The 20469-nt window shown below is 50.1% G+C and overlaps 4 protein-coding genes and 1 non-coding gene across 5 annotated transcripts; 2 read left to right on the top strand and 3 right to left on the bottom strand.

Moving 5' to 3' along the window:
• Positions 1–10307: 10307 nt before the first annotated feature.
• On the bottom strand, positions 10308–10393 carry LDX57_004409. Its single transcript has one exon. It is a non-coding gene; the product is annotated as a tRNA-Thr (tRNA).
• Positions 10394–13070: 2677 nt separating this feature from the next.
• On the bottom strand, positions 13071–14256 carry LDX57_004408 (MBL fold metallo-hydrolase; the record flags this gene model as incomplete). The annotated part of the gene is made up of 4 exons (XM_046086069.1): positions 13071–13363; positions 13421–13786; positions 13837–13984; positions 14032–14256. The coding sequence occupies 4 exons, from the start codon at positions 14254–14256 to the stop codon at positions 13071–13073; spliced, it is 1032 nt and encodes a 343-aa protein (XP_045942032.1).
• Positions 14257–15068: 812 nt separating this feature from the next.
• LDX57_004407 (uncharacterized protein) lies at positions 15069–15659 on the top strand (the record flags this gene model as incomplete). The annotated part of the gene is made up of 1 exon (XM_046086068.1): positions 15069–15659. One exon carries the CDS (start codon positions 15069–15071, stop codon positions 15657–15659), a length of 591 nt encoding a protein of 196 aa, XP_045942031.1.
• A 287-nt stretch (positions 15660–15946) lies between these two features.
• LDX57_004406 (ABC1 kinase family protein) lies at positions 15947–18001 on the top strand (the record flags this gene model as incomplete). Its single annotated transcript, XM_046086067.1, has 2 exons — positions 15947–16704; positions 16777–18001. 2 exons carry the CDS (start codon positions 15947–15949, stop codon positions 17999–18001), a joined length of 1983 nt encoding a protein of 660 aa, XP_045942030.1.
• A 721-nt stretch (positions 18002–18722) lies between these two features.
• tfs1 (transcription elongation factor DST1) lies at positions 18723–19637 on the bottom strand (the record flags this gene model as incomplete). The annotated part of the gene is made up of 1 exon (XM_046086066.1): positions 18723–19637. One exon carries the CDS (start codon positions 19635–19637, stop codon positions 18723–18725), a length of 915 nt encoding a protein of 304 aa, XP_045942029.1.
• Between the last annotated feature and the right edge of the window lie 832 nt (positions 19638–20469).

The raw sequence follows: 20469 nt of genomic DNA, 5'->3' as shown, positions 1-20469 counted from the left end.
CCTCCCTTATTTCTTCTCTCTCTCTTCCAATCCCCATCGTGTTTGGCCTGATTGAGTTTCGTGCCGTCTTGTCTCGTGGGGAGGCCGGTGCCCCATCCACGAGCGTCATTTTCATCTGAATGGTTGACATGGGGTGAGTGACTCCGCCGACTAGTTGAAATCGGCCTCCAGTTGTTGCTCCTCTTTCTGGGATTTTTTGTTAGTTGTTACTTGTTAGTTGTTACCCTTCGCAGCTCATATCGGCTAGCCCTTTAGCACCGACTTCTACTCCGTAAAACTACAGCTCTCTGGAGTAAGAAGCAGCGAAGCTCATGAAGTTATGACAATCTTGTTTCCTCTCTTTCCACCCTCCAGAAGTAGTGTAGCTATTAACTAGGGCATAACTATCGAACTCCGTAAAATACTAAAGAGTTCAATTCAAACTATCACGGTCTCGAATGTGTCTACGGGGTCGTTGCAAGTGCCAAACCCCGATAAATAATGACCGCATCGGATTCTCGTTTTCGTATCATAATAATCACTAACTACTACCTATCCGTCGACGCTTATGACGTCTTGACGACATTCCCATCGGCCGGAGTTCCTCCATCGTCTACGAGACCGAGACCGACCCGTCAGAAATAATGGTCGCGTCGCATCCATATCAAACTTCCTGGCCAATCCCCGAACAAACGCCTTTCGTACGGCAAGTACACCCAGAAATTGCGATCTAGGCTCCGCAGATAATCAACGCTTGCCTTATCCGGTGCCTTTTTGTTTGGGTTTATCTTATTTTTCCACGTTGTGGACGGGATGCGATATTTTTGAGGGTACACATTGTAAAACGCCAGAGCGACAGCAAATTAAAATAAAACCAAACAACCTGCGACGCCCATCTGGTTGACAGATTGGCTGGGGGAGGGCCGGTGCGAATGCAATGCATGCATGGACAAGTAAACAAACCCCAAGACCGGTTCTAAAAATTACTCCATGCATAAAGATAGAAAGGCCAACCGAATCAAAATCCAGATGGCTGGTCCATTGACCATTCGACATGGGGGATTTCGGGGGGAGGATTCGGACCCTAATCCTGCTCTACGGGCTACGATCGCATTGAAGGCGAGAGAGCAACGGAGAGCAAATGGTTTATTTCCCCTTTCGGTTTAGCGGGTAATTATTCCCTGACAGCTGGAGGGTATATTCAACAACTAGCCCCCTCGTTCCCAGTTCCCAGCTAGTTACGGGATTCGGGGGAGGAGGAGGATCTGTAGGATTGACGGTTCCCTTCTTGCACGGGATAGCCGATCCAAAGGACGGGAAACCCAGAAGAAGTACTCCGTTGCCTCTGGTAGGTACGGAGTAGAGGATGGTGGCAGTAGTTTTATGTATCATATGTAGGAAACCTTGTCCAGTCGTGTATCCATGGATATCATTGGAAAAGAACAGACCGACACACACACACACACACACACACACACACAAAGAGCCCACCCCCAGATCGGCTGACATCGTGCATCAAGATCTTTGTTGTTGTTGTCGTCTTCTTGTTCGGCTTGCAGCGGTGATACGAATGCGCCTCTCTGCCCGGAAATGCCTTGATGGAGGATATCCTCCACAACTCTCCATCAAGCTTCTCTTCGCAGAAGGCTTGTCTAATATTACGAGGCGGGTGGTTGGCATCGAGACTACTCTGCCAAGTTGTGACCTCCACAATTTCGCCCTTTGAGTTTTTGTTTTATGTTTATTTATTTGTTGGGGGGTCTTGCTTTTTCTACGGTGAGAGAATCTGGAGCATGGAGAGAGTCTGGAGACTCCGGCTGGACTCCGGAACCTTGGAGTTTCCATTCCATCCCGTACCATACGGGGTAGGAGACAGACTCCATGCCGGAATATATTCCTACTGTATCTACGGAGTACAATCTCATCACCTCTCTTTGTTCCCGCACCCCCGTAACCCCAGATGCGCAGATGCGACCCGAGGACATCCATGCATCACATGTCGGTCGCCATATCAACTGTAGTGAAACCAGCTGAGACAGCCAACGTCGTAATTCCGGATGGACACAGAAATGATGTCAAGGCCGGTCCGATCACCACCACGTAACGTGCATCGTCGAGATGATCGCGTCCGTGTACTCTACGGTGTAGCTGTCGGTATAGGTGCTGAGGGTCCAATATCCAGCCATGCGCTTATTTCCAGCTATACGTGATTAGCGGTTAGCCATGTACATGTACTCCGTATGCGACCGAATCACGCATAGCGATCCCAGAAACTAGATCCTCTCGGACAAGAAATTATGAACGATAATCCATCCAACCAAAACGAACGGCTGTGGTCGACCCCATCGTCCATCGTCCTAGTTCTGTACCGGCGCATTTCGCGGCACAGGGCGACTCCCTCTATCCAGCCAGTTACCAGTAGTATCAACGACCTACCCAGCTACCCACTCCCGAACCGACACCCTTCCCAGCGGCAGCATCCCATACTCTAATTTAATATTAATATTTAATATTAATTAAGATAAGTCCATCCCATCCCATCCCTGATACTAAAACATCTTAAATGAAGACAAGTCTCGACGCACCATCCCCCAACAGCCCCGTGCGCTGAGAACTACTCCCCGAGCACCGACGGATGACCTTACGCTCCCTTCAATAATAACAATGATTGAATGATCCTTTCCCTCTCAGTCTCCAGTCCACAATCCCCAATAATCCTTTCCCCCCATTTCCATTTTTTTTTCTTTTCTCTCTTTTATTTATTGTTCCACCCCAAGAAATAAAACCGGAATTGATTGAATTCCGGGGGGATATCTCACCGTTACCGTCGCGGTCGGGAAGGGACTAACCAACATCGACTAGTTACGGAGTAAATTATTGAAAACAAAAGAAAAATAGACCCTTAACCCAGGAAGGCAAGAATGCGCATGTAACCACGTCAGCCAAGACGGCCCCCATCAAACCATTGAGATTTGTGTCCCAATGTGAAATACGGAGGTACGATCAAGTTTATGGGGATGAGAATATGGGGCAAATTGGTTCCATTACGGACGGATTTCACAATAATAATAGGGTAGAGTGCTCCAGGGAGGGAATAAAGGCAACATACAATCTAATATACTTTTTTTGGACTTGTATTTATTTAGACAAGGATGGGATTCTTGACGTGAGGTTGACGACAGGGCTGACTTTTCTTAGATTAATTTTTTTTGTCGAGAGGGTCTTTGGTCCTTTTTTACCTTACCTACAGTATACATACTTTTATGACAACTCTGTGCAAGCTCTATTATTGTTTCTATGGGCTCATTCCGTGGACGTAGCAGATCCCGTGGTAGTATTCCTGTCAACCGCCTGACTAACGCGACGGCGGACGAATCGAGAACCATAAGAATGTCTTACCCAGGACACCGTAGGTAAGGTTACAGTGGATAAAAAGTACGGTAACGCAGAAGATTCCATTACTCTAAGAAAAAGTCTCGAAGACACCACCAACCCCACACGTGAGCCATGGGACGAGGTGTTTGGGAACCGAGTCCCAACTCCCAAGTCAAATCAAAATCAGACCCTGAGCCTCATAACGGAGACAAAAGGACTTTTTTTCGACCAGTGGGTGGTTGGCGATTAGAATTGCATTGTTCCGTAGTTGGTACTCCGTACTGTAGGGAAAAACTACTAGGTAGGTTTTAAAATTATGCGTGGATAACTGGATAATAATGATTGTCTGACATTTACATAATTTCGTTTAAGGATTGAGTGGATTAAGGATTTGCTTTTTTGTTTCTTGATTCTCGTCGGATAAGGCTACCGATGAGTATATAATTTTTATGTAGGGATTGTGTCACGACTCACGGCTCCCTGTCCCGGAGGTATATCGGGAATTCCATACTTTCTGGCTAAAATGACCGAATGAGAAAAAGATGACATGGGAACAATGTAACGAGAAGTTTTCTAGAAGGAAGCCACATCCACGTAGCCAAGATAAACTATTCCTATCGTATGTCCGATTAAAATCCCTCACTTGGTGTCGGATACCATGTACATGCATACATACTATACTATTACTATTGTGCTGTACGTACGTATGTACCTGTCGGGAAATATCCACTGACAGCACACCACCCACCATTATCTTCAGTCTTCTATAATCTAGATGATATTCATCACGGCTCCCACCGCCAAAGTGAGGCGACGCGTCCAGGGAAGGCAAGGAGCGTCACGTAAAGGAAAAAGAAACCAACCTAGCTACTGTACCGTGCCGTAAGGCGTACACCGACCCTCCCCACGATCCATCACCAAGTGGAAATAACTAGCCCAACTGCTAACTTACTAAAACTAACCGTCAAGGTTGCCACCGCGGCGCCCCGTCCGAGCTGGCATTATTGGGGGAGGGGTTCTCACTAGACCACAATGCAGATGGAGGGTCTCCAATTCTCCATCGAGGAGGGGAAGGGGAGGGGTTTTTTTTCCCCTTCATCGCCTGACCAACTGACCAGTGACCACTCATCGTGGACAGGTTGCATTCGACCGCCGTTCTCGACGTTTTCTAGAAGGCTTGGTCGAATGGAACTGGGATTTTAGGTGCATGTGGGCGAAGAGGGAAAAAAATGGACATGCCAGCTCATTCGGACGAATCAGCCAGTCGTAGGGTTTTCCGAGTCCGGTTGGATCTCTCGATTGGCGATTTGGCATGCGTGTTCTTCCTTTTCTCCTGCAGTATGGAGTGGCCATTTCGTAAGGGAAGGAAAGAAAATAAAATAGATCGGAATAAATCACTCGTCAGTCGTCACCATCTTCAAAGTCTGACACGTTCGGTTGTCGGCAGACGAGAGAGAGCAGTGAGTGCGGCGCCGAAATGTCAACTACGTCATGGTCGGCAGTCCGAGGAGATAGGATCAGCCTTGCCCTGAGGGCTTGCGGTGAGACCGTGAGAAGGAAGGGAAAAATGGCCCATTCTGCGACCAGTCGGGTAAATTGGTCAAAAATCCCAAATTCTTCGAGTCAGGCAAGTGCCCGACCCGAGCTAGACCCGAAGCGGCAATCTCAGAGGGAAAAGTGAGTGGCAGGAAGAGCCTGCCCAATGCGGCTAGCGGCAGTCGGGACGGACGGCCAAAAAGTCGTGGCTTCCCGTCTTAGTAAGTGGTTACCGCATTGGGTAAGTCTGTCTCGTCGGCCGCCTTCGCCGACGAGGCGAGACTCGCATCATTCGTCGTGAGGTCATATAAACTATCAGGACTAAATTGTCTAAACAGCCCTAGATGGATAGCTCGTGAGGGACTACTTTATTCTGGAGTCTCCAAAACCTGCCCATTGTCGCTGGCTGCTCTACTAGGTGCTTCTTTCTAGTCCTGTTCCTACCGTAGCAGTAGTACACCGTAGGACACTAAGACTACCGAGATATGGCATTCGCAGGACCTCCCCGAGGGAACCCGCAAATGAAACCCGCCGCCCGCTTAGAGCGGACTTAGTTGGCCTGGTACCTACAGTAGCTCACCTGCGCTACCGCCCAAACGGGACAAACGCCTTTGTTGCTCACCGGTGCTAAATTGCCCCCATTTCACAATTGCCAAATGGTCGCATGTTGTTGCCACCTCCTCCGCCGGCGCTAAACGACGAGGTAATCATATTTGCTCTCATATGAGGACTAGTTAACCACCCAGGCTACTCTAGTACCACAGCGCAATCCCACCCCACCGGCGATCGCCCGTCGCCAAGCTGTCTCATCGAGGATCCTGGTGAGGGATTTTCTAACTCCGAGGCATTAGCTAGAGATTAGCTTGCTGCAATTGGAGATGAAAGAGCTGGAGCTGTTTTCCTTCCTCCTCGACTGAGTATTTTTGGTACCTCGACTCCGAGACTAGAGAGGTTATTGGCAAGTTGCAACATCAACTATCGTGACCCTCGACGGAATTGAATTCTCCATCGTCCAGCCATCCTCTGCCAAGGTGCCAAGTTCGACCAACTCCTCAATTGCAACCCGCAATCGACTTTCGACAATGCGTGTCTTGTTTCTTCTCCACGATTGTCATCCCATTCCTCCGGACTCGTAACGCCTCTAGTGCCAGCCCGTCGTTTGCTAGGCCAGATTTACTCCGTAGATTGCTAGATTTACGAGGAATGACCTCAATTGCCCCAGACGGGGCGGAATCTCCAACCTGCTCCTGCTCATCGCGATCCTTTTGCAGTTAGACTCGGCCCTCGAGGCTTCGACAGGCGAGAGCTCAAGCTAACTGATATGGCAATAGCAGATGACTGCGGTGATGCGGTCCTCGTAATTCAGCCCACTATCGTGAGTCCGTGCCTCTGCTGTATGACCTACTATCTCAGTATCTATTACCTACTCAACGTCTCGGACAGAATAGCGTCGCCGAACTATGTTTCTGGTCGGCCGTCCGTTCATCTAGACTCCAGACTCCAGAACGCATGCCGTCGGCCCCCCCCGTATGAGCCATTTTCCCCTCCGCCCGATGAACTATTGTCAAATCGGCGACTCGGCGGGCTTGTAGGGTGCCACGGTGGCAGGCAGGCATGACGCCAATCTGCAATGGGTAGTGATAACAGGAAAACGACTCAGACTAAGGGGGGATAATTGCAGATGCCAATCGGCGTTGGCAATGGCAGTTTTGCCCTTAGGAAAAAGTCCAATCATCTCCGGTCGGGGGATTATCCCCGACCGAGACCGACTCGCTCGCTAAACTCAGATAGTCAATTGCCTAGAAATGCATTACTGTAATTATGCCACTTCCAAGTGCCTTAGCTTCAGGTCTGGTCGGTCGGACTACTGTAGACTACTGTAGGTACGGCCCTACCGTCCATCGGCTACGCGGCACCTAGTTCCTTCTTAGCTTCGTATATCCCTCATACTCATTCACGATAGTAAGTAGTCCAGCCATGGTGAGATCATATCATGTCATGTCATTTGATTTCATGATTAGATGATTATTCTAGACTGGAAGTAACCTAGGGAAATCAACCTCCGGGTCTGGTTCTGGCCTGCAATCTTTGCACAGGCCCAGACATCGGGATATCCCCTCGGCAGCGACGCGCTCTCGGAATCGGCACGTTTCGCCCTCGCACTCTCTGCCCATGGTTGAGGTGACGCGACTTATCGGGAACGAACCATGGTTACGGCGACGGCCAGAATTTTCCATGCAGTTTCTTACGGAGGGTGCATTTTCTTTGTTTCTTTCTTTCTTTCTCCGATGGGAACCAAGGATAAGATTCGACCATACTCCGTAGTTGTTAGAGCCGAAGTAAAATTTTCCTCGGTATTCTTTGTTCAGTGTTCTCTATTCATGAAGGGGGAGAACAAAGAAGATGAGACAAGTCTCAAACTTGTTCCAACGACGATCAGATATGTTGCCAAGAGAATAGAAGGGCAATAGTAGGTGTTCATCCGTTGGGACTTGGAAGGACCTACTTGGTGTTCTGAATATTGAGGATGGGGTTGATTATTTGCATATGATTTGATTGATTGTCATTGTCTCTGTAGATTGTCTATAGCTGTATGAAGTCCACGGAGTATTAGCCGTCTGGTGCTGACTTCCTATCGAGACAGCTAGTTAGGTTCACCTACCTACTCGGGACTCAGGAGACAGACAGTAAAGACTCTTGTCAATCATGATGCTATTCCCCTGCATATCATGACGCAAACTTTACTCCGTACCGACCACATCATTCAGGGTCCTGCAATCGTGCAGTACAACGTATCCGTCGGCTGTCCATCTCACTGCCAAGGGATCATCTACATGGATCATTTGTTTTTCTTTTTCCTATCTTTCCATTTTAAGGGTCTTGGTATTTTTGTATGTATTTTTGTTCCATTGCCTTCCCCGCATAATCGCAAATATCTGCACTCTTGGCTTGGTTCATTCTCGCTTGACTCCTTGCATTCTTGTCTTATTCTTCACACCCCTTCTAGCTAGTTATTCAAGGGCTTCCAGGGATGACAGATCATTTGTTTTATCCGTACATGTTACGTGGCTGGTCTGGACTTGATATCCGCTGCAAACAGGGCCAGGAAAGACGATCCTTATCGCTAACATGATCATAATTATAATTACCGGCTAATAAGATTGGCACTCAAGGAGGGTATCAGATTGAATCCGGGGCATACTGTTAAATGAGGTCTGGTTTCCTCTGCACCTGCATATCCCCATGCCGATAGCTATTATTACTGTGCACCGTAAGCCTGTCTAACAAATAAAAGATAAATAAAAAAAAAGAAATGGCAACCTCGAACCGACCAATCTGGACCTTTCCCCCTCCATATCTTCCCAGCAAGCGAAGAGAAACTGAAACCAAAACAAACCGGCGATCGACAACCGGAGTGGTGTTCGTTCACCACACTATTGTCAGTCGCGTTGTAGATCGCTATCTCATGGCGCCGCAAACGAGGCGACTCACCTACTCGATTCAGGTTGATGGCCGTTTCTGTTCATTCATGGCCTTGCTCATGTCCGTGTGTTTATCCTTGTCGTCATGAAGACAATCTGATCGACGGCACCTTGCTCCGGAGAAGGTGAAGAATTGGATTTTGGACTGGAGAAGCTTCAGGGAAAGTTTTACTGTCGGTTTCATGCTCGCCCACTTGACTCCCTTCCTCTCATACAGTCAGTCATACGGTGTATTACTCCGTTGTTACTACTTACTACTTACTATGATGTCAAATTGTCTAAGAAGGAAGATACCTCCGGTCCCGAAGGCATGTTCTAGACTAGACTACGGGCACGATCAAACCATCGCCCCAAATTAAAGGTTTCTATCTGCGTGAAGATTCGCCCATGTCCTTGTCGCATACCTCCGCGTTGATCCTCAGGGGCTGTGTAGATGCCAAGACCCATCGGCCTTCAAGCATCGCAGTTGTGGCATGGCACGGCATGGCACGGCATGGCATGAGGTATGGCATCATAGGAGTCACAAGTCAGTGTTGGTATCCGTAGTTACCGTCTGGTTCCTGGAAGACTACCTACGGATTAGAGAGGCTTAGGTCTAAGATTTCCTACCTAGGCATCCATCCATCCTCCTTCGCCGTGCCGTATGGGCAGGCCTTCCGACAACGTCATCGCCATCTCTGTTTTCTATGAATAGCACACATTCCTGGTAGAATTAGACTTACTCCATACAGTAGTCTAGAGTCAGTCTCCCCATATGGGGTATCTATCCTATCCAAGAAGGCATAAGAAACGAAAAAAAAAAGACTGCGCCAAGTAATCCACTACCCCCAACCACCAACTCAATACACCGTAAGCGGAACGCAACGCAACGCAACGCAGCGCAAATCCCCTCCCCCAGCCACATCCCACAAGACACGATAACATTAACAGGTAAAACAAAGTGATACAAATAACCCGCATTATTTGGATCACGGGAGGACTGCCAAGCGTCCGCATCGGCAAGGCTTTTCGATGCTCGCTCTTGGCGCTCCGGTTCTGGGACTGTTGCGTGGGATGGTCCTTGTCTTGGCCGGTGTGTCTGTGTCTGTGTCGATATGTGTGTATGCATGTAGTATGTGAGGTTAAGTTAGGTATTCTGTCTGCCTGGAGAGAACGGCGCGAGTTATCCAGTCAATACATTGCTCTCATGCTTCTCATGGAGATTCTATTCTATTTCTAGAGATTAGGTGTACTGCCGATTAAGATTTACCGGGATGGGATGGGATGGAATAGGCACGTCAATTATGCATCGAACCCTAGGCAATGATATATCGTGATCTACAACAAAGTACAGGTACGTACGTTGTCCATCGCATCGGTAGACTTACCTGTTTGCTCTTCTACTAGAAATGGGTGGCTTAGAGAACCAAAACCAAACTACGGAGTATTACATAGATAGGAAATAATTAACAGAACGGTGTAAATCCTAGATGATAGACAACGGCACTATTTCGTGCCAATACTCCGAGTAACTCACTATATGGACTTGTATAACGCCGCACAGATAAACTAGATGGCGATGGCACAGATTGGTAGGACAGACGGTGGGATCGTTCTTGGCGTTAGCACTGCCTCGAGAGGTATTCATGAGGGGTTCTATTCTATTCATACTGTCCACTGAGAATGGGGGTTTAGATGGATGCCTTGCTGGTTTATGATGTACATATCTTACTGACTACTGTAGACTAGGTAGCTACATTCGAGTATCTGCAGTCTAGTTTAACTATCTGCCTTCTTCGTATTTGATTGACAGTTCCTGTCCTGTAAAGCTAATAGTCAATCAAGTCCTGGCTATTCAAAAAGGGGCAAAAGAAAAGAAAAGAAAAGAAAAAACATTGGAAAAGATTCGCAAAAACACAGGATAGGAACTCTTAAAAAGAAAAAAAAAGATACCGTTGCCTCCAGGCGGGATTGAACCACCGACCTCTTCATGGCGCAGTTTTAGCTACAAGTGAAGCGCTCTGCCACTGAGCTATAGAGGCTGAATAATGACGTACTGGTAACATTTTAAATTGACAAGTGGAGTAAAGTTTTGCAAAACCAACGACGGAAGGTATAAACCCATTACACCCACTACATCCACCACAACCTCACCATCCACCATCATAAATTCATGATAACTATCCGTAATTACAGATAACTAACTAACTAAAGGTAGCTGCATGACTAGTTACTTCCACCTCCCTTCCCCCTTTTTTTTACCCTCCCTTCCACCGCCAAGAACATACCGTGCATTCCACCCGGATTATTGTCTTGGCGGAAAGCCAAAGCGGCGTCGTCACGAAAGAAGGGATGAGATCTTGTGCTGCAGAATGGGTCTTGGACGATAACGATGAACGTAAGTGGTTAGGGTAGATGGGACAAGGCCGGGGTGGGAGGAAAGGGATGATTTGCTAGGGGTTGCACCGCACCGCCTTGTCTTGTTTATCCTGGGGTATCACGTCACGGTTCGATTTTAGATGTTGGGCGGAGGATCGGAATGATCTACATACGTACGGGTGCAGGGACTGGTGGGGATTGGTTATTTGGTTTGTGGTCTGGGGAGTTGTCGGTGGTCTTGGTATAGGTGGTGGTTCATAGTAGATATTGGGTAGTGAATTGCATGCTGTAGTTAGATAACTGATAAATACTACTAAATAGTCAGGAGGGACTCGTATCAATTCAATTGCTGGGGATACGGGGAAGTGGACTCCGAATGGCTGGTCTTGGTATAGGATGCTATTTTCTTGGAATATATAGTTTTACTCCGGAGTAATTCTTCCCCTGCGCAGAACCTAACCGGAGTACTGCACCATTAACACACAAAGTACTCCGTAGGACGCCAGACAAGTCTTTCTATCTTTCCCTCTTTTTTGCCCAGGTTCTTGATCTCCTCTAACGATACAACTCATCCTCTCCGCCAACCCAAGCTGGATAAAAACGAGGAGAAAGAGGGGGAGGGGGCCGGTTACACGACCCGACTCTCGCCCAGACGGGTGTAGAGTAGATCGGTGGATTATCCTGTCCTACTTGGACCGTTCGGCGTTCACAATAATCAGTCAGGTCACTCGATGACTCGACCAAGCCCAGCCAAGCAAATTCCGAGTTCTACAATGCCACAGGCTTCCTTGGCAGTGAGACGATCATGGTAAGTGGGTGTGACACTAACTAGCTGAACAGATGATATCTGTGTCTGTATCCGTATACGCTTTGCCAATTGCGACAGAGATGAAATATGTACATACATGCACACATACATAACTCATACTTGGCAATTAAGGGATAGGAAATAGTTTCCTTGGCGGGGTTTGTGTTTGGGTTGGATTGAGTTTGGATCGGAATGAGTCGGGCTTGGTGGGAATGGAGATGATTTGGAATCAGAGAGTGATGGGTTGTTTCAGTTTGGGACATGCTGGTTAGATGGGAAAATGAGAAGGATGAGACTTGGCTTGGTTGGGAAGGTGGAATTGAACTATGTGGTTTTGATAAAGTAAGTTCGTGATAGAGAGGCTGGACACTGGCCATTTTCTTGGACTTTCGGTAGTTAGATCTGGGGTAACTCGACGGTCTATTTGCGTTTAGATAGCTCGTTGTAGAGTTGGGTGTTATCAAAGATCAGTGGGAACGATATAGTATTTGTTATAGTTTGTAGGAGAAGAACCGAGATATGAATTGCACGAAAGACTGCAACATCGAAGTCTGTTCGCTCGATGCCAACTTATAGCTCTCGACATCCGCTGTTCTGTAGTCTCCAGGGCGCCGCGTAGATGCAGCACAACATGATCATAGACATTCCATGCTTTGTTTCCATTGTAGCGCAGACTCCGCACACTGTCATTGATTGATTCTGATTTTATTGATATGTCCTGGGAAAATAGTCAGAGAAGCGAGAACGCAACCCGAACAAGTTGAGCTGTTAGTAGGATATTTTGTATTGCCGGAAAACTCATCAGTCTGTCTACCCTAGACGTTGGTGTATACCTATCTCAAAAGTTTTCTCAAGACACGTAGAGTCATCTGTCCTTGTCACTTGAGTAGACAGGCACAAAAGACACAGTCGGCATGGAATAGCCCTAGCATGAAGTTTGAGAACGGCGAGATTTTTGGGGTTCTTCGATATGCATTGGGCAGAGAAGCAAGTGCTGTTCAAAAGCGCCTGCCATATCTGGAAAGACTGCAACAAGAAGCCTAATGGGGGTACACATGATCGAGACCATGCCTATGTTGGAAGTCTGCACGAGGTTCGACAAGGGAAAGACCAGATGCTCACAGCCCGTGCCGTTTGATAGTGTGATGTGGAGAGATCGCTGCCCAAATCATAAAAAGATAGGGTGGACCGTTTCAAATTTCACAGGGTAACTCATAGGTCAGAAGAAACAGACGTTATTGCTTCGTACGCAACATCCAAAGGCCGCTGGATCGGACGGACATGCATACTCTTGGAATAGATCGGGCTCATGGTCCGTTGATTTGAACCATCCAGAAGGTAGAAAAGGGACTTCGACAGTGTATCGAACAAACATGTTGTTTCATTCAATCGTATCAATCATATCTGCTGACAAGCAGGAAGGCCATGGGGTCTCCTAACAATGGCACCAGCACCCAGAGCACCTCCTGTACTACCATTGGCATTGCGAAAAGCACAGGCTACCAGTAATCTGGGGTACAACTGCGGTCTGACTAGAAAGTAATTCTAGTACCAACCGTGCACGGCACCATCGAACCAGGCATCTGCTTCTCAATGGCAAACTTTGCCCTCCAGCCCGTGCAGTGTCCCGGCAAAAGAATGGCAGGGTCGAGTTTCTTGAGGTCACGGACGGTGCTTTCCACCTGGCTGGCGTCGCTGGTGGCAAGATGATAGCCTCCTACCACGGCATGCAGAGGCACCGAACCATCGAGGCAGTCGATGGCATGTCGAGAGCAATTGACGACTCCGGCATGGCTGCAGCCGGTGAACAAGACGATACCTTTGTCTATAGTAGCTGTCAGTCTACCACGAAGGCCATTGAAGTTATAGATAGGAGACTTACCCTTGACATTGCACATGAGAAAACGCTCGTCGGCGATCAGCTCATCAGAAAACCAATCATTTTCCTCCTTGTCGAAGCGCAGTCCGGCTTTGACGCCCGTTTCGTACGGCGTCTGGCGGGGGATCTCTCCCGAGATCAAGAAAAAGTCGTCGAGAACCGTATGTGCCTCGGCATGTTTTTGAATCCTTCCACCAGCGTCCTCGAGTTCTTCAAAAGTAGGATCCGCTTGAAAAGAGATGATGGTTCCCCCGATGCTGAAGCCGCGGTATTCGGGGCGCTCGGGGTGAAGATCCACTAGCACGTTGTCCGAACGGCCTTCGGCCTTTTTGGCCTCCGTGATCATTTGGATCGCCTGGAAAAGACCGCCTGTGGATCTCAACAAATGTTTCGATCGAGGGATGCGATGGAAAACCTACCGGAGTGATCGCGATGCCAGTGAGAGAGCTGCACCAGCTCCACCGCCGAGAGATTCGGTCGCAGGCGCTTAGCATTTCGACGCCAGACGTCATTCTCCGGGCCGGCATCGAACAGCACCGAGTGTTTTACATCGCCTTTGGTGGCTGTCTGGCGGGGTCAGTCATGTATTCACTGATAAGAGAGGGCAGACGTACCACCAGAATGGAGAGACCATGCGCCGAGCAGCAAATATCCTCCATTTGAAGCTCCTTTGAGGCATCGCCGCGGTTTGTGAGAGTGTGAGGAGAGTTCATGGCCAGAGTCCCCATCAGACCGGACACCTGCACAGTGTCCGGCGGGGGAGGCGAAAGAGGGTCCAGTTCATTGTCAACAATGACGATGGCTTCAAGGGAGTCGACTTCGGCGAGAGTGAGAGACATTGTACAGTCGGTGGGATATAATGTTTCAAACACCAGGGAAGTACGCGATTGGGGAGAGAAAGAGAGGAGAATGAAAGTAGAGAAGAGAAGCGGTGACGTTGAGGTCGGATGATAGATGCCTCAGGCTGCAGTGATCACGAAACCCCAGATTCGGGGTTGTCGACAGGAAAATGCATGAATAGTTACCCCGAGAGCTGCTCTTTGATCCTTTGGGTCAGCAGGAGTGCCCTGAGCCGATATTCCGAGGTTTGGCAGAGCGTCGGATCCAGGAGTGTCTGTCGGTCATCTCTAGGAGAGGGAAGAAAGCCATGTGAGATAATAAAGATCCAACATTGAAGAGGGAAATACAGAGATGGTGAGATAAGATCCAACAAATAAATTGTAATAATAATGAAGATACACTGCTTTTGTTTTCAGAAAGAGTAAGAAAAGGTGAATGTGAAAGGGATATGCCGAGGTGGAGATATATACTCCTCATGCTCGGTTCAAGCATCTCAAGCCTCACAATACACAAACTGCCAAAGCCATGAATGACATGACATCGCTATTATAGATGTAACCATGTGCCACAGACAGGCTCCTCTCATGACCACTCATAATTGAATATCCAATGACCCCATCAAATTGAAAGGAACCAAAAATCAGCAGAAATGCGGGGAGTGTCGATCCTCCAGAATTGGGTTGCCCATCTTCAGCTCGACTTTCTCTCCTTCCATTTCTTCCTTTTCACATTCTTGTCGATACTGCTGTCTGCCAATCCTCTACATTCCTACAACTGATTTACGATTTCCTCGTTCCTTACCTCCGTCATAATGCGCCTCCCCGGCCTCTCCCTCCTCTCCCTCCTCGGCCCTCTCCTCCTCATCCTCGGCAATTCGCCCCTCGCATCCGCCAAAATGGGCACTGCCTGCTTCAAAGTCGTCGCCGCCCTGGTCGGCCGACCCGGCGACGTCTTCCAGCAATTCCAGACGGAGATCTGCGATCGCGGCTGCCAGCCTACCGTGCCGCACTGGGATCTCTGGACGCGCAACAACACCTTCGTGCCGGCGGTGCGGGCGATGATGAAGCGCGTGGACTCGCCGCGACAGGAGGAGGAGATGATGCAGCTGGGTGACGACGTGGCGGACATCATCAAGAAGCGCTGCGGACCGATGCTTCAGGGGCGCGACATCTGCGCGGACGACGAGACGCTGGCGGAGTTCGGCAATTGCTTCAAGAAGCAGTTCTTGCGGGCGGCGCTGGTGCATCTGCCTCGTCTGCTGCCCATGGCGTCGGACGAGATCTGCAGCGAGCAACTGGCCTACTTGCAGACGGACGAACTGTGGCAGGAGATCATCCCGGGGAACATGCGTGAGTATGCGCAGGTGTGTCGGTCGTTGGGGGTGGGGATGCAGGAGTTGTAGTCATTTCGCTGTGTCCTCAGGACTGTGTATGTGATAAGTACGACCTAGTTGAGATAATGATAATGATAAAATGATGAAGGCCATCACAATCTGACTAAAGACTAAAGTCGGGCGTCGGAGTCTCCGCGGATGCAAACCCGCCGAAATCCTTCGGCCTGTTCGCCTCGTACGAACTTCATCCTTTGCACCTCCTTCTCCTTTATTTCTACTTCTACTTCTATTCTTATTCAATTTCTCCCCACTTTCAATCAAATCTGATATCCCTTCTAATAATGACCTCCTGAAGAATGGCCTCCCTCTTCGCCTCCTGGCGCTCGGCTCGTCCCCAACTGCGTCCCCTCCTGCGTCATCGACTCCACCATGCGCCCTCACGATCAGTGCATCATCCCGGCCAGTTCCAACCTCTCGTGCCTCCCTCGCCCAGCTCGTTAGGCAAACCCGTCGCTGCGAAGACCTACTCGCGCACTCGCAAGTGGCTCCGACGACTGGCATACTTCTCCCTGGTCACAGGAACCGTCTACACCGTCGACTCGCTCTTCTACGAGCAATGTCTGACCCGCACGGCACGCACCTTCGGCCTAGGCATCATCGTCGCCGCCGACTACAAGATTAATTTCCGCCCGGACCCGCCCTTCGCTGAGTCCATTACGGCTCTGCACGCGCGCAATGCCGAGCGTCTATCTGACCTTCTGCGGCACAATGGCGGGCTGTATCTGAAGATGGGCCAGGCGATTGCCATGCAATCGGCCATCTTGCCGCCCGAGTTCCAGAAGATGTTCGCGCGCATGTTTGACGACGCGCCGCAGAACGACTGGAAGGATGTTGAGCGCGTCATTCGTGAGGATTTCGGTCGCTCGGCGGAGGAGGTTTTCGGGGTGTCGTTCTCTGGCGACCCCGAGAAGGGCGTCATGGAGAAGCAGGCGCGGGCTAGCGCCAGCGTGGCCCAGGTGCATTGGGCCCGACTGGCGGATGGTCGTGAGGTGGCGATTAAGATACAGAAACGGGAGATTGCAAAGCAGATTCTGTGGGATCTATGGGCTTTCAAGTAGGTTTGGAGTTGTCATATTACCTTGTTCTTTCAAGCTCATGCTGATTTGGTGATGTTTCTGTCCTCTAGAGTCGTCACTTGGATCTATAGCCGCATGTTCCAGATCCCTTTCTACTCCCTAGTTCCCTATGTCAGTGAACGTCTGTACCTCGAAACGGACTTCGAGAACGAGGCCGACAACTCTGAGAACATGGCGCGCCTCGTTGCAGGAGAGTCCCGTCTGCGCGGCCGTGTTTACATCCCCAAGGTCCACCGCGAGCTGAGCTCGAAGCGTGTCATGACGGCGGAGTGGATTGAGGGCGTGCGTCTCTGGGACAAGGACGCCATCACCAAGTCCTGGCGCGGCGGCTGGCGCGAAGGCAGCCCGGGCTGCCACGGCACTCCTTTGGACCCGCCTAGCAGCAACAGCAACAACAACAAGAACAAGAAGGGTGTTCCTCGCAACTCCAACGGTGCCAACCTCAAGCCGGACCGCGACCACTGGCGCGGCTGGAACAACCGCGGCGGGCTGGGCCTGTCCCTGAAAGACGTGATGACCACCATGGTGGACCTCTTCTCCGCACAGATGTTCCTCTGGGGTATCGTGCACTGCGACCCACACCCAGGAAACATCTTCGTGCGCCGCAAGCCCTCCGGCCAAGCAGAGCTTGTGCTAATCGACCACGGCCTCTACATCCACATGAACCCTGACTTCCGGCACCAATACGCGCGATTCTGGAAAGCCCTGCTCGCCTTCGACAACGCCACGCTCCGCTCCGTCGCCGCAGACTGGGGCATCACGAATGCTGACATGTTCGCCTCCGCGACACTCATGCGGCCCTACCAAGGCGGCGACCGCACCGTCCAAACCAGCCTGGAAGGCCTCTCAAAGGTGGAGCGCCGCCACCGCCACTACGAGATGCAACAGGCCGCTCGAAAAGGCATGCGCGACATCCTCGGCGACGGCACCAAATGGCCCCAGGAACTCATCTTCATCGGCCGTAACCTGCGCATCGTCCAGGCCAACAACCAATTCCTCGGCTCCCCCGTCAACCGTGTCAAGATCACCGGAACCTGGGCGTCTCGCGCCCTAGTCGAGTCCCCTGACCTACCCACGGGTGAGAAAATGCGGAACCTAGCCCGCCACATGCTCTTCCGGGTGGTGCTCTTCACAAGCGATGTGTACTTCTGGTTCACGAAGGTGAAGCAGTTTTTGCATTTGGGTGGCGGCATGGAGGATGAGATTGAGAAGCAGATGCAGGGTATGGCGAGGGATATGGGGGTTGATTTGAACCATGGCGTTTTTGAAGGGTAGGCCTAGTCAGGTATACATATTCTGTTGAAAGTCGGGGTTGAGACCTTGGAGCCTGAAGGAGAAAAGGGGAGAGAGGATAATGAATGGATGGATGTATGGGTTGGACATTCTAGATAATCTATAGATAGATATATGGTATCTCTAGACGATAAGAACAGATACTCTACTTTTATATCCAGATACAAATGTACATACCCCACTCACATTCAGTCAGTAGTAATGCTGTCGACATCGACATCGACATTGCTATCTAGAACCTAGACCTATCATCTATCTAGATACTCTGCAGAAACCTACCTTGGTAATGCAACTAGACTACTTCGAGCAAGATAAAAAAGTCCGTCAATGAAATAAGTAATAGTTCCAATCTTGCAAGGAAAAAAAGGAAAAAGATATCTTCGCACCCAAGTCAATCGCTCCAAATCTATCTACCTACTTTCCTAGTAACCAAAGACAGCGCACGAAATCAAATCAATAGAACGATAAGCGTTCATAATAGAAACATATAGGAGAAAAAGAAAACCTTTCTTTTGAAACAGATCCATGGAACTCCGTGCCTGAGCAGTAATAATTTGACAACCTTGATGATAGGATAACACATGAGAGAGAAAAAAGAAAAAAGTGATGAAAGGGGTTAAGTTGAACGTGGGAGAGGCCAGCGAATGACCCGACTCAACGTAGAAAGAGAAAAGAAAAAGAGAAGAGAAGGAAGAAAGAAAGATCACTGCTTCCATGACTTTCCGCAATTCAAACACGTACAGAACAACGTCATCGGTTCATCTGCACTGCGAGTCTGCGCCTCCGTGTATGTGACCTTGCGCTGTCCACACTTTCCGCACTGCAGACTGGTACTGATGCTGCGCTCACCCTGCGCAACCATGGCCTTATCCATGTTCTCCTTCTCGATCCGACGGTCCTTCTCACGCTGCTCGTCCGATCGAAGTTCGTCGTGCGTCATCTTGACGAAGCGCTCAGGCGTCACCTCGCTGCTGAGCACACGCACCCGCAGCGTCGGGTTGGACTTGTTCTTCAGATTCTGGAACAGGCTGCGAATCTTGGTGCGGTACTGCTCCTTGGTCTCGGGACCGAAGGTAGCGTGCGCGGCCGCCTCCACGGCCACGGCCTTGGACAGCACGGCGCGCGGCGGCTCCGTCGAGTTCAGCGCCAGCCCGTCATACATCAGACCGATGCAGCTGTCCCGGATCTTGCTTCCCGTCTGGTTGGTCTCCACCCCGTCGGCCTTCCACGAGCGGCGATCCGGCGGCACGGATAGCTTGGAGGACTTGTCGGTGGGCGTCGAGCCCGCGGGCGAGGCGGTTCCGTTGGGCGCGGGGCGCGGCGAGCCGCTCGATCGCTGGCTGGCGCCGGGCGACGCGCCGACCTTCTGCTTGTTGACCTCATTGCGCCACTTGGAGACAATCTCGCTGGATAGGCGAGCGACTTCGGGCGACTTGTGCTGCTTGAACTTGTTGACGATGATTCCGACGCGGGTGGAGCGCAGCAGGTCTTCGGTCGCCTTCACGCCATTCTGCAATTCCTTGAGCAGCCCGACGATGCTGGATGCGGGCTCGTTCGAGGTGGCCGCCTTGGTCAAGGCCTTGGCCTTGAGCTCAATTTCCTTTGCGTCCATAGCCATAGCGAGGTTATTCGGAGTTCGGAGTTGCGAGGTGATCAGCGGTGAGACGGGGATAGAGGTCGCGAGAACGCCTGTCAAACATTGAAAGAATTGTCATCGTTAGCGCGAAGAGTATACTACCGACAAAGTACAAACCGCATAAAGGAACATGAGACAATGCGCATAGACAGCTGTCCCTGGTTTCCACGATTGCAACGCTTTGAGGAGACAAGCAAATGGATAAACAAGTAACCTGCCAGACAGGTACGTAAGACATATCCGCAACCCCAGAATATAGGTGCCAGTTCTATGCGCATGGATCTTTGCGGAAGCACGTGTCTATCCCCGAGACATGATTGTAGTTTCTGAGCACGAATCCAGAGTATCCTAGGGCCTTGCATAGCGCATATCCCTGATGGAATCCTCCCAGAACGTGTCGCAGCGAATGAAAGGATGGTGGTGGACGGACGGCAAGGAAGGAGGGGAGTGCGCACTCACTTCTGATAGGACTCAAGAGCAACCAACGCGCGAGAGATGACACGGACTGATATGGAAGCGATGAAAAGTGATGGTGAGGACGCGAGACTCAGGGAGAGCGAAAGAACGTGACGACCAACGGAAGTGGCGGAGGAAGGAAGATAGAGCGAGGAAGAAGATGGCGGAGAGACGAAGACAAACGACTTGCGATTCTTCCTCTCCGCGCCAAGACCAAGTTGCCTGTTCGGGCATGGGCGGGGTGCCCTCTTTCTAAGGTCTCCACTTTCTACCGGAACTTTCGTGAAGATGGAGGAACTTGACTTCATAACTTCATCTCTCATTATGTACCCGCGCACTTGCTCAAATCGAATCGCTA

This window comes from Aspergillus melleus, assembly GCF_016097325.1.
Source record: "Aspergillus melleus strain CBS 546.65 chromosome Unknown contig2, whole genome shotgun sequence".
In the NCBI taxonomy this organism is placed as follows: Eukaryota; Fungi; Ascomycota; class Eurotiomycetes; order Eurotiales; family Aspergillaceae; genus Aspergillus; species Aspergillus melleus.
Note: the sequence above shows the minus strand (reverse complement) of the source record. Positions and strands in the feature narration are given on the sequence as shown.